We start from the raw sequence: 13,983 nt of genomic DNA, 5'->3' as shown, positions 1-13,983 counted from the left end.
TCCTAAATCTCTAGCCTGCTAATAACCACTGCATAGGCAAGCCCGTCTCCACTTGTGTTTCCCCGCGTCCCACGGGGTGATTACAAAGGCACACAAGCATGGGCCCCTTGGTAGCAGCTTCTCCCAAATAGAAAGTGGCAAACTCATCACTAAAAGTGAAACCTAGTTTCTCAGAGGGTGAGAGGAAAGAAGCGGGGTGGAGGTGGGGGAAAAAGCCTCTTTTTTGGAGGAAAGAGAGGTTACTTGTTGCCATAGTCAATTTTGGATGTGACTTTCTGCTTCAGTTCCTTTAGCTCGTCCTTGGGCAAAGTTCCTGAGAGGAGCTGGGACCGCCACTCCATCAAGTCATACATCATGGACTGCACCTGGAGAAAACGCTCCTTCTTGCTGGCCTAGGAGAAAAAAACAGGAAGCAATCCAGTCACCTGCACCCAAGATCTGGAGCATCTCTTTGGCAAACTGAGCCAAAGTCGAGCACGCATGTTCATGCCCCATGGCCTGAGTGCCTGCCTGACCCCACCCGGCTGTGAAGGGATTAGGTGGTGGTCTTTGTCATTGACATGTTTCCTTCCCTGGAGCCACAGGGGTCTCTCAAAAGCAAAAGTAGCAATCCTAATCACTTCCCGGTTTTCAAAAAAAGAAAGCGTTATTTCTGACTCTTATCCAAAAAGATACATGTTGAGCAGGAATGCCATGAACATCTGCTGCAATACAGGCCTCAAAGGCCAGGCCCTTTAAGGCGAAGAACCAGGGCCCCTGTCTGTAGAACAGGCCTATTTCTAGGGCAGTGTTCCCCCAGGCGTGGCATGTGCATAGCCCATGGGACATAGGATGGTTCTTGGCGTTACAAAGACACAAGGTCGCATATTAGGGATTCAAATGGTGATTCTCCTCTACTCTCCTCCTATCCGTCTGTTTAGGGGATGAGAAAGCTGCAGTTTCTTAGCAATATGTCTTGAACCCCTCTCTCACACTTGTTAATTCATTTTTTTTCAGTGAAAGGAGAGAGAAATTCTTGGGCTCAGAGCTTTTAACAGGTACCATGCTGCTGCTGCTGCTAAGTCGCTTCAGTCGTGTCCAACTCTGTGCGACCCCACAGACGGCAGCCCGCCAGGCTCCCCCGTCCCTGAGATTCTCCAGGCAAGAATGCTGGAGCGGGTTGCCATTTCCTTCTCCAATGCATGAAACTGAAAAGTGAAAGTGAAGTCGCTCAGTCGTGTCTGACTCTTAGCGACCCCGTGGACTGCAGCCCACCAGGCTCCTCCATCCATGGGATTTTCCAGGCAAGAGTACTGGAGTGGGGTGCCATTGCCTTCTCTGAACAGGTACCATAGGAAACACTTAATAACACTGTTCTGTTTTCCCTGTATTTACTTGATTAATACACAGGACTATATATATATAGTCTCTCTATATATGCGCGTATACTACAGCTTCCTTGTTGGCTCAGCCAGTAAAGAATCTGTCTGCAATACAGGAGACCCGAGTTCAATCCTTGGGTCAGGAAGATTCCCCTGGTGAAGGGAATGGCTACTTACTCCAGTATTCTTGCCTGGAGAACCCCATGGACAGAGGAGTCTGGCAGGCTACAGTCCATGAGATTGCAAAAAGCTGGACATAACAACTAACCCACTGCTGTATATACGCATGGGTATATATATGGAAGAGTAGTACTTTCCTGAGTTTCATGAGTTTTTCCAGGACTCATGGAACCTGAGGCTAGGTTGGAGTGAGTGTCATGGGAGTCTCCAAATTTGCACCAAGTTGGGCACAGAGGTTAAAGCGTCTGCCTGCAGTGCGGGAGACCAGGGTTCGATCCCTGGGTCGGGAAGATACCCTGGGGAAGGAAATGGCAACCCAATCCAGTATTCTTGCTTGGAGAATCCCATAGAGGGAGGAGCCTGGCGGGCTACAGTCCATGGGGTCGCAGAGTCGGACACGACTCAGCGACTTCACTTCGGACAGAAATGCAAGTAGCCCGAGGACCCGGCAACTGAAGTGAGGGCAAAGGCACTCAGTCGCACAGAACTGAGCCCTCACACCGGTGTGGCCAGTGCCAGAACGAAAGGGAACGGTCTCCTAGGGCACCCGGCTGATGTAGGAGAGTTGGAGAATTGTTGGAACGAGACAGCATGTTGTAAAAGTCCTTGTGTGAGTCATTTAAATTTACTGAAAAGGAAGACAACTCAGCTATTAAGTAAACACTTAATGAGCAGTATGCGGATACGGCAAGAATCGTGGACGTGTAAGAGTCACTTTAGTAGGGTAAAGGGCATGATGAACTTGCCATGCAAAGATTTCTGAAAGAAAATGTCAAGCTTCCATGGTGCATGTGTCAAAGGCATGGTGGAGATGAATAATACATCACTTTAGCCTTAAATCTGCTGTCTGCCCCATAAACTTTACTGACAACTTTTGGGAAACCTATAGAAGGTAACCGAAAGTGCCCGTTACCATACACTATGAAAGAGCCACATAGGAGTAACATTCATGCCCATAAAAGGTGAGCATACACACAGCACAGAGCACCAGCGCGCGTACAGGATGCTGTGACGAATATGCACGAAGCCTCGGTGGACACTAACTCTCAGTTTAACGGTTTTCTTAGCTATCCACTCTCATTAGGAGTTTTAGAAGCATCAAAGGATGATTTAAAACTAGATTTACTTCAATACAGGGAAAACCATGCAAAATACGCTCTTAATTTTTCCAGGGTCAAATTCTCTCATAGATCTGATGACAACAGTCATTAGTTAATTGATACATGAGAACAGTATTTTTCAAGGTGTTATCAGCAGACCACCAAATCAAAATCCCTGCATTTTATTAAAATGCAGAGCCCCACTGAAGGAAGCTTTACTTTCAATAGCATTCAAGGTGACACTTAAGCACATTCAAGTTTGATACGATTTTCATTAGTTTAAAAAAAAAAAAGAAGGATCACTGCAGATGCCCATTTACTGTGACTCTGTCACTAACTCACTGTGTGGCTCTGGAAGTCACCTAACTTCTCTGGGCTTTGATGACTTCATTCTGCTTGTTATACTATGTCAAGGCTACATTCCAAATCTGAACCAAGCCACAAACTGCAAGCAGCTTCTGCCCCAGGGTTGAGCAGGGTTTCGAGTCTCACCACGTAGAGCTGTTTCCAGATGCTGCCCCATTCCCAAAGTGTCGTCGTCACTTCTTGTGCCAGAGGAATTTCTGCAGGAATAATGTTCTCAATATTTCTATTTAAGGTGGGAGAGAAAACGGTGTGAAATTGAGACCCAGGTGCTAACAAGATAGAATGCTGGCAAATTTGCATTAAGCTGCAGCTGCTGAGAGGGGGCCTTGCTGGCAGGAGGCTAAACCACTTCTAATAGCCGCACCAATTACATTATGCAAATGCAAGGGGCTTCCTTTTTCTCTGTCCTCCTGCGCTGAGGTGGGCCCTTCAAGCTCATTATTCAGGATTAATCTACTTTAATTCAGTTCAAAGGCAGCTGCCAGTGAAAAGTTTGATTCTCCAAATGTACTAATACCCCCTCAGAATCAGATGTGAACACGAATCAATTTGCACTGGAGACAAACACAGGCACGAAGAAGACAGAGCCTTCACATCTGCCAAGTCAGGCTTTCAAAGCAGACAGGATGCAGGCACCCATGAGCCACCAGAGTCTGGGGAAAGACGCAAATACCTTTTTTTCTCCACTGTCACTTCTTTGATGTAGATAAAGGATTTTGGAAAAATGCCCTGTGGGGATGAGATAAGATAAGATGAGATTGAATGACTTGTCCCTACAGAAAAAACTGACCCCAGGTCTTCATGATTTTTTTAAAAGCTACTAACTGGTAAAAACCTCCAACTTCACAGGAATAATTCCAGTTGCACAGAACAAGTGGTGGGTGTTAAATTCACTCATTTAGGCCTAATTCCTCTCCCCTTCTTCAGCAGTTGTTCAGGATCCCACAATAGCCCTAGATTCCAAAGAATGCTCTAACCTCACTGCGATCACTCACACTATCAGATGGGCAAGGCAGGAGCGCTTGAGAGGTTCACTCTAAGGGAGAAAGGTTCTCTGCCTTTCCCCTCTCCTGCCCAATTTTGGGAAAGCAGCCACCCTGTACTGTCAGAGAAGGTCAGGTCCTGAAGCAACAGTGTCCCTGGTGAGCATGTGGGCTGCTTTGATTTGAGATCGCTTTCTTTCTGGATTTATCTGATTGTTCTCTAGAGAGCAGACAGGGATCATGCCTTCTAATACAGTATGTCAGGGAGGAAGGAAGGAGCATCTATTATTTCCTTTCTCCATAAGCTTGGCTCAATTGACAAAAGAAGTTGAGCAATTACTTGGACATTCCTTCAACAGTTCAGCCAATGTGTACACGGGGGACACGATGTAACTGTACTGGGTACCGTGAGACGTCAGGAAATGAGCAAAGCACGTGCATCTCCCGCGGAGATGGTGGTGTGGTGTGAGGCCAGGGCAGAGGAACTCCCTGAGGGCTGAGACTGGACCTGTCCCTCCTGAGTCACATTGGAAACATAGGTGAGGAAAGGACGAATGCCCCAAGCCAGCTACAGAAAGACAGTAGAAGATAAATTTCAAATAAAAAACACACGATTCAATGGGACTGGAGAAATCATATATGGCTGGCATATTAGGAAAATTTTCAGGGAGAAGAGAGCTCTGGAAGCTGGCCTTAAAGAAGGAGTGAAGGGGGAACGGATCAAGGTACAGCAGAGAAAACACTGGACCCAAGGAGAGAGGAGTGAAATCAGTTTGCAGAGGCGCAACAGCGGGAAGTAATCGCCCAGGGGACTGGCAGGGTCACGCATAGACACCCAATATTGTCCCAAATAAAAACAAAGTTGTCCTCACCTGTAACATCTTGTGCTTTACAAGGTATCCCCTATACCAATCTGCAAAGAGAAAACAAAGAAACAGGTCTCTCATCTATTCTTACAAGCCCCTTGCTGGGCTTTACTGTTGTTGCTGCTTGTTTTTCACTAGCAAAGCAACTGCAGAGTGTTTTGGACCTTATGTCTAGATCAAAGCCCTAGGATTCAACTTATTCTACTGAATGAGTTGCCAACATCTCCAAAAAGTGACCAAAAATACAGGGATTTCACATAAAAATGCAAATTTAATCCTTCTTTAAAAAAAAAAAAAACAAAAAACAGGAGGCCAGTGCTCCCCGCTGGCTGCAGTTGGCTAGTGGTGAGGGGCAGCTGGTCTCATCAGACAGAAGGAGGCATCTCCAACTCATCAGCCTCTACCCAGCCCCTCTCTTCTTTCCATCACCTGCCTGCATCCTTCCTGTGTTCATACGCATGTTTTCAACCTCTGCCTTAGGAACACAGAAAGGCTGAGAATGTCTGAGGAGTTTGGCAAACATCCTACAATAATGCCCGCAATTCTAACAGCAGCAAATTGTGTCTAACATGTGATCTGCAGAAGTTAGTCATTACAAAACAGATAGGTTCAGGGGTGGGTGAAAGGACAGGAGTTTTAAAAGATTCTTCCCTTTGAAGGAATATCAAGAATGATTCAATTAACAGAAATCCAAATTACATACACAGTCCTTGGACAAAATGAGCCTTGGTATAGCAAGTATTGATGACTATAATGAGTCTCCTCGCCTTTGAAATGATTCAAGCACAGCCAAGTAGTGGCATTTGTTATCTCTGTAAATAAAAAGCGTCTGCCGGGAGGCTCATTAGCAAATCCTCATTACTGGGCTGACAGATTGCTGTCGAAATATGTTCTCAACAGACATAAGTGTGAGCTCCAAAACAAACATTTAAAATGCAAAGTCACCCCTCATAGTCATGAACTAGCTAAAGAAAGTTCTAAAGCAACAGGGGCCCAAAGTGGTACCTATTTTAAGAGACAGAAAGGTAGAGGAAGGAGAGAGAATGGAAGGAACGGATATTGGAGAGAAAGAATCTCAGGTCTGGAATGAAGTTATCATTCTAAGTGGGCTTTCCCAGTGGCTCAGTGGTAAAGAATCCACCTGTAAAGCAGGAGACATGGGTTGGAAGCCTAGATCGAGAAGATCTCCTAGAGAAGGGCACGACAACCCACTCCAACATTCTTGCCTAGAGAATTCCAGGGACAGAGGAGCCTGGCAGGCTACAGTCCATTGTGTTGCAAAGAGCTGGACATGAGTGAAGCGACTGAGTGTCACGCATGCACGCACACACACACAGACACACATGCCACACACACACCATTCTAAGTATCCTTCATATACGAAGCCTTCTAATCTTCGCAACAACCCTGTAAGGTGGGAAATGCAACTGTCCTATTTTACGTAAGAGTGGCCCACCTGAGGCACAGAGAAGTTAAGAAACTAGCCTAGTCACACAGCTAGTAAGTAGCCATCATACTGTGTTTCTCGTCTAGTGGAGGAATCAGCGTGGTGGAGGCCTCATACTACCACCCTCCCAGCATCTGAATCCCCAAAACTACATCCCCTCTAAGTACTTCCCATGGTGGAACACTTTCTGTTTCATAAAGAACCATATTCTAGTTTAACACTCTAATCATTTCCCCATAACTATTGGTAATAATTAACTGTTAAAATTAGTGCTTGTATTAACTACAGTGCTTGCTTTGTGCCAAGAATTCTGGTGAAGTCTTCTGGTTTGTTTTTTCACATTATAGACTGATTCTATAAAGTAGGAACTATTATTGCCTCAATTCTGCAAATGAAAATAGAGAGGCACAAAGAGATGAAGAACTTGCTGATGGTCACACAGCTAGTGAGTGATGCACCTAAGTGATTTAAATCCAAGCATCCGACTCTGGAGATGACCCTCCATAGTGCTACACTAGAACAGCCTCCTTCATTGGCAGTTTTTTCCCATTCAACCAACTTCTCTGTAGCATTACTATTGATAGCTACCAGGTATTGATCGCTAAATGCACACAAAGCTGTATACTGCGTGCTGTGCGTGCTTTCTCTCATTTAATTCTCATATCACACTGTGAGTTAAGCATTATTATTCCCATTCTGTAGATGAAGAAACTGAGACTCAAATCAGTGGAGATACTGGGCCAAATCACATGCCAGGGTTCAAGGACAAGTCTGTGTGGCTCCAAAACCAGCCCTCAAAGCGGTTCCGCCACATTCCCCGCCCCCCCCCCCCCCCATGTGATGAGCACAAGCACAGACAACGTTCTCTCAGACGCACACACAGTCAACGGTCTCTTGGTTGCAGTGACCTGAATCCACCTTGCTGGCCAAGGCTACCAGACTCCCCGGGGAAAACGGTCAAGGGACTGCTGGCTGCTCACATCTGCCTCTGCACAACTGGGCCACCCTCAGGGTCCCTGGACTTCCTCTTCTAGCAACACCACCCTCCCTCACCCTTGATAACCAGTGACTTGCCACCCCTTGTAGGAATCCTGATTCTCAGAACTTCAACTCACTCCTGAGCAAGAAAGTGATTGATGCTAACCCTCAGCATCCACATTCTGACTCCTAGATTCAAGTTCAAGAAACACTGACTGTGCTCTGTTCTGGACATAGCACTGGCCTAGGTGCCTTCAGAAATAAATCTCCAGTGATTTTTGATGAAACGGGCTTAGCACCATCTCTACTTGCTACATGATGAAGCATCAGCTTCATCAGATCTGTCCTTAGGACTTTTTCTGAGACTCCCAACTCTGCAGAATCAGTGACCTCTGTGACCTCTGATGTGTGCTCCCAAATCTGGTCACCAGTCAGCTATATCTGGGAGAAGGCAATGGCAGCCCACTCCAGTACTCTTGCCTGGAAAATCCCATGGACGGAGGAGCCTGGTAGGCTGCAGTCCATGGGGTCGCTGAGAGTCGGATATGACTGAGCGACTTCACTTTCACTTTTCACTTTCATTGGAGAAAGAAATGGCAACCCACCCCAGTGTTCTTGCCTGGAGAATCCCAGGGACGGGGGAGCCTAGTGGGCTGCCGTCTATGGGGTCGCACAGAGTCAGACATGACTAAAGTGACTTAGCAGCAGCAGCAGCAGCTATATCTGGCTGTACTCCGAGACCCGACAGGACAGACAGCAATAGTTGACAGGCATAGCAAAATCCATGACGACAGGCACTCTGATCAAAACCAGGCTCTGGGTAACAGAGCACTGACCATATCCCAGGCCTTATCCCCTGGCCTAATGCACCTTCAGTTAAGTAACAGGGAAGACTTTTTTGCCTAACCCTATCCACGAGACAAGAACTTTTTAAAAATAGAAAACTCACAAAGTACATCCTGGGAAAGACGAGAAGAGGGAGTTTCTTTTTTTTTTTTTATACCATTCTTACGGAAAATGATAAAATCCAACTGTCCTCCTTTCCCAAAGCCCAAATAACAAAATGAAATGTACCTAAATTCTCCAGTGACCCAGGAGTTGTGTGGGGAAGGGGAGAAGGAAGAGAGATTGAAAATATCCCAGCACATCAAAAAAGAACCCACATCCTATTTAATAGAAATCTAGTCCTCTCTCTGCCATCTGATGGCAACGTGATCTTTGGTCATGTCGCTTAAACTTTATTATTTTCACCTGTCAAATGAGGGAAATAACACTTACTGCACAGAGTGGTACGTGTTAGTTGCAAAACTAGTTTTTTAAAACAGAATTATGGAGGCAAACACATCTGATAAAGGTACAGCATCTTAGACTGGAAGAAAACATGCCAATTTCAGGAGGAGCATTGCCTGAGGAAGACACAAGGATAAGAATGCAACAGGGAGGGTAAGCAGCGGATCTCAACTGCTCGAAAATATTTATTTCTTTAAAACACATATGAACTGAACACACAAAGTGTTAACATTTCTTTATTTGCGTAGTGAGTGTCTCAGTGTATTTCACATTCCAGTTTGATGGAAATATCTACTAACGTTAAGAAGAATATAACAGAAGCTACTATCCATCAGTGCTTAAGAACATGAGGTCTGAAATGAAAGCTTGAATCTGAATGAAGATCTGCAACTTCTGAGTGATCTTTGACAGGTTAGTGCATTTCTCTAAGCCTCAGTTTTCTTATTTGTAAAATGTGAGCAATAATAATGTCTGTCTCATAGGCGTAAATTAGATAAGAAATTCAGTTTGTACAGTGCCTTGAATATGGTGTTAAGCGATTAGTAAATGCCATTTTGTCTTTTAAAAATCCATCATCATCATCATTGTCCATCAGAGAAACTTAGGCATCTTTTCCGTTTTACTCCCAGGACCTACAGATTTTGAATACTGTTTGTTTTCAGTGACATTTCAACTTATTTCCATAACAACAAAGTAAATGACACATTCTTCAAATTCAGCATAATGGAAGTTTATTGATGTTTTAGCCTCACCCACAATCAAAAGGGAAGAAAACTTAACTTATAAACTCCCCTCAATGGGACAGCCTTACTTCAGAAAACAGAGCCCCTTTCAACACCGACCTGTCTCTAGAGCAGACCCAAACGAAGGACCATCTGCCTGCAAAGTGGCACGTTTGAAAATACCACCTTCAGTGCTTATAATGCCCCTTCGTACCCTAAAAACGAAGGACCTGGATGGATCAGGACCACTCTTAGCGGAGCTGCTTCGAGAGAAACTGCCGCATGGCTCTGGGCGCACCTCACTCTGCAAGTGGGAGATTCCAAACCCTTCATGCAGAGGTCTTTGCAGCTGAACCAAGGCCACGCTGACACATGTGCCAGCTTAGAAAGAAATATTTTTAAGTGAGAAGAGCAAGTCTTAGAATGGCATGTACAGCGTGGTCCCATCTTTTAGAAGACACTGACAGAAAGAGCCAGGTCTTACCTTAAGGAGGTTAAGCTACGTCAACTTCTCCTCATCCATCCCCCTTGTTCCATTTTACTGGTGAGTGAAATTCAAAAGTTCCTTGGAAACCCTGTCTAGAAACCCCATTACCTTCACCACTAAGACTGAGCTCCATGGCCTGGGCAAGTGTGAGTATCAGGAAATGAAAGGGAACCTTCCCTGGTGTTCTGGAAAAGAAGAGTCAGGAGGCAAATAGCTGAGCGTGAAGAAGACATTCCCTCTGAAGGGCTTATGAAGACAGTCTAGGTGGCCCAGTGGTTGAGAAGCTACCTTCCCGTACAGAGTCTGAGGGTCTGACCCCTGTTCGAGTAGCTGGGATCCCGCATGCTCTGGGGCGACTAAGCCCATATACTGCAACTACTGAGCTGCACACCGCAATGAAGACCCCTTGGGCTGCAACGAACACCCGAAATGCCAAAAACTAATTAAGTTAATTAATTTAATATTGACTAATAAAATATTTTTTAAAACAAGAGTCTCAGTAAGCTGGGCTAACCCCAAGGATCATCCCCCCACCACAGTGTAAGCAATCAGGAGGTAGGGGGTGTTTCTCAGAGGTGCCCGTTGTTGCCTTCCGGGTGCATGGTATGGCTCTTACCCCAAAACCAAATCCAAGTATAGGGGTGCCATCCAGAAGATTCATTCAGAGACAATGGGGGCATCTGGCTTCTTGTTCTCCAGCTACATGGTTATTCATGCAGGGGACTGGCTGGCCTTTGGGTTTGTTTGTTCAAGCAGACAAAAAATCGGAAAGAGAACACCCCAAATCCCTTCTACCCTCAGCCTTGTTCAAGCTGGGGAAAGGGAAGGAGGAGAACAAAATTAAACTGGACATGGTATTGGAGTCTTCTGAGATGTTGTTAAATATCAAAGAAGATGTCAACCAAATATAACTGAAGGAAGTGATGGGAGAAAAATAACACTCCGTTTTTACGTTTATTCCCCCATGAGGAGTTCTGACTGCTCAGTAAACACTTACATGTGTTTTCCACATCTGAAAGCAGGATGTAGAATGTTTATGCTGCCTCTGGGTAGAAAAGGCAGCCTGAAAGATGTAATGTGGACAAAGAAATAAGCATTAGGATGTCTAAGGCTCAGCAATGAAATGTTTGAGTTTTCCCTTCTGAAATGTTTGAGTTTTTAATCACACACAAAAAAATTATCTAAAAGGAAATACTAAAAATGTTAGTGTTCTAGTGAAAGGAAATTCTTTCATGCCTAAGGTTTCAGCTCAGATTTTGTTTTCTCCATTCATCTGACTGCATAAGTTCAGTACACAGGCAAAAAAGGGCTAGCGTCACCCATTCCAGGACATCAGAGGGCCAGCTTCTGGGTTCCTGGAGCCAAATTCCTAAGATACATATACACCTGCCAATCTCAGTTTAATTCTGTATAATGAGGGTTGGGGGGAGAGATGGAATCCAACACAAAGCACCTGGAAGCCAAGGATGGTGCTAGACAGCTTCTCTGCTTCTCTTATTTTATCCTCATAGCAAATCCAGGAGCAAGGTGATGATACTCCATTTTGCAGGTGAGAAAACTGAGGTCTACCTCCCTAAGATCCCTCAGCTAGCAGATAAATGGAGCAGAAAATAACTTTTTGATTCGAAAGTCCATGCTTTCTCTACGTTTGCATCTCTGTGCCCGCCCTGCAAGTGGGTTCATCTGTACCGTTTTTCTAGACACAGAGCGAGGAAGGAGAGGGTGGGGTGAACTGGAAGAGCGGCACTGACATGTATACACTACCGTGTGTGAAACCGACAGCGAGTGGGAAGCTGCTGCACAGCACAGGGGCTCAGCCCAGTGCTCTGTGACGACCGAGAAGAGTGGGACTGAAGCGGGGTGGGAGGCAGGTTCGGGAGCGAAGGGACATCTGTATACATATGGCTGACTCACTTTGTTACACAGCAGAAATGAACACAACACTGTAAAGCAACTGTACTTCAATTAAAAAAAAAATTAAGTCCATGCTTTTTCTACATCTTTTCTTTTTTTTGGAGGAGAGGGGAGATTTAAAAATTACTGAAAAATACAAAATAAAAATATTCACATTTCTATCACCTAGAATGAATCATTGTGATATCTCAAGAAATACGCTTTGACTCTTCAAGATTATATCTATTCTACTCCATTCCCCTCTAAACGTCTCAATTTTATTAGTTTTTTGTTGTTGTTGTTATTGTTGGGGGGACAGTTACATTTTACAGTTTTCTAACAATGACATTCTTTTTGGTAGTCATAAATAGTGTATATTTTAATACTAATTTTGATTAATCAACTCACTTGGACTCAATGCTTGCCAGTATTTCCTCCTATTGCAGCTTTTCAATTCCTATATTTTAACATTTTGATTCCTCTCTCAATTGGCTGGATTTTATTTTTTGAGTAAGGTTTTTATAAGCAGGTTACATGGGCACACCCATATTTTTTCTACTGAGTCATTTTGACTAATTTTTGACTAACACTGTGGTTTTCACTTTATATATATATATATATATATATATATATATGCTTAGAGGAAGAGTTTTCAATTAGAATCAAAAGCAGAACTCCCCACCTGCAAAAAAGACAAGGCCAGGCCTGATCTCCAAGCCCTTAGCCATCTAAGGCCCTCAGAGACTCTGGGGATCCTATAAATTCCAGTTTGAAAACTCCTTATGGGTATCAGGGCACGCATGATAAATACTAATCATTTTCATACCAATTCCTCAGATACCTGGAATCAATCTAACAGACTTCCAAATACTGTATTTTCAAAGTATTCATGAACTGGCAATCACTTGCTAAATTAACATGCCCAGATCTTTCCAGAAAATTACTGTGGCTGCTTATTACAAAGATACATTAAAATAAGACTGATCAATCAAAATTTTTAATGAGAAACCAAAACTCAGAAGTTTAGGAGCAAGGAGATTAATCCCCAAAACAAAGGTGGCTTGAGTTAGAAAGTGCAGCCTTTTTGACCATCAAGCTCCAGGCCAGGCAAAAGTAAAGAAAGGCTCCGATTATGTGCAAACTGTGAGGTCAGTTTACTGCCCTGAAGCACTTTCTCCAGGAAAACTACATGAAAACAAGAGAAACACACTCATCTAAATGTCAAAATGTAGGATGCAGAAAATATTCTGAGGCTTTTTCACTTCTTGGAAGGCATGGGGTAGAGGAGAGGGAGCTCGTCTTCACGGGAGTGGAGAGAACAGCCCCTGGCTCAGGGTGTGACGCTGGGTGAGTCATTTCTCTTGCCCGAGCCTTGCTCCCTCACCTGCAGTCTCTGCCTGTTTCTCAGGATTAGCACTCAGTAGCACAAAAGCATCACTATGAACAAAGCTAGTGGAGGTGATGGAATTCCAGTTGAGCTATTTCAAATCCTAAAAGATGATGCTGTGAAAGTGCTACACTCAATATGCCAACAAATTTCGAAAACTCACCAGTGGCCACAGGACTGGAAAAGGTCAGTTTTCATTCCAATCCCAAAGAAAGGCAACGCCAAAGAATGCTCAAACTACTGCATAATTGCACTCATCTCACATGCTAGTAAAGCAATGCTCAAAATTCTCCAAGCCAGGCTTCAGCAATATGTGAACTGTGAACTTCCAGATGTTCAAGGTGGTTTTAGAAAAGGCAGAGGAACCAGAGATCAAATTGCCAACATCCACTGGATCATGGAAAAAGCAAAAGAGTTCCAGAAAAACATCTATTTCTGCTTTACTCACTATGCCAAAGCCTTTGACTGTGGGGATTACAATAAACTGTGGAAAATTCTGAAAGAGATGGGAATACCAGACCACCTAACCTGCCTCTTGAGAAATCTGTATGCAGGTCAGGAAGCAACAGTTAGAACTGGACATGGAACAACAGACTGGTTCCAAATAGGAAAAGGAGTACGTCAAGGCTGTATATTGTCACCCTGCTTATTTAACTTATATGCAGAGTACATCAAGAGAAACGCTGGGCTGGAAGAAACACAAGCTGGAATCAAGATTGCCAGGAGAAATATCAATAACCTCAGATATGCAGATGACACTACCCTTATGGCAGAAAGTGAAGAGGAACTAAAAAGCCTCTTGATGAAAGTGAAAGAGGAGAGTGAAAAAGTTGGCTTAAAGCTCAACATTCAGAAAATGAAGATCATGGCATCCAGTCCCATCACTTCATGGGAAATAGATGGGGAAACAGGGGAAACAGTGT

General features: G+C 44.2%; 1 protein-coding gene across 1 annotated transcript in view; it reads right to left on the bottom strand.

The window, feature by feature from the left end:
* The window catches only part of DOCK2 (dedicator of cytokinesis 2), a 474,846-nt gene that overhangs the window by 438,781 nt on the left and 22,082 nt on the right, over nt 1-13,983 (bottom strand). The window contains exons 3-6 of the mRNA XM_069556001.1: nt 4,863-4,903; nt 3,681-3,736; nt 3,134-3,230; nt 244-392 (exon numbers count right to left, since the gene is read on the bottom strand). Of these exons, the coding sequence (XP_069412102.1) occupies nt 244-392; nt 3,134-3,230; nt 3,681-3,736; nt 4,863-4,903 (343 nt within the window). The remainder of the gene's footprint in view (nt 1-243; nt 393-3,133; nt 3,231-3,680; nt 3,737-4,862; nt 4,904-13,983) is intronic.

The sequence above is a fragment of the Ovis canadensis genome, chromosome 16 (assembly GCF_042477335.2).
Source record: "Ovis canadensis isolate MfBH-ARS-UI-01 breed Bighorn chromosome 16, ARS-UI_OviCan_v2, whole genome shotgun sequence".
Classification (NCBI taxonomy): domain Eukaryota; kingdom Metazoa; phylum Chordata; class Mammalia; order Artiodactyla; family Bovidae; genus Ovis; species Ovis canadensis.
Note: the sequence above shows the minus strand (reverse complement) of the source record. Positions and strands in the feature narration are given on the sequence as shown.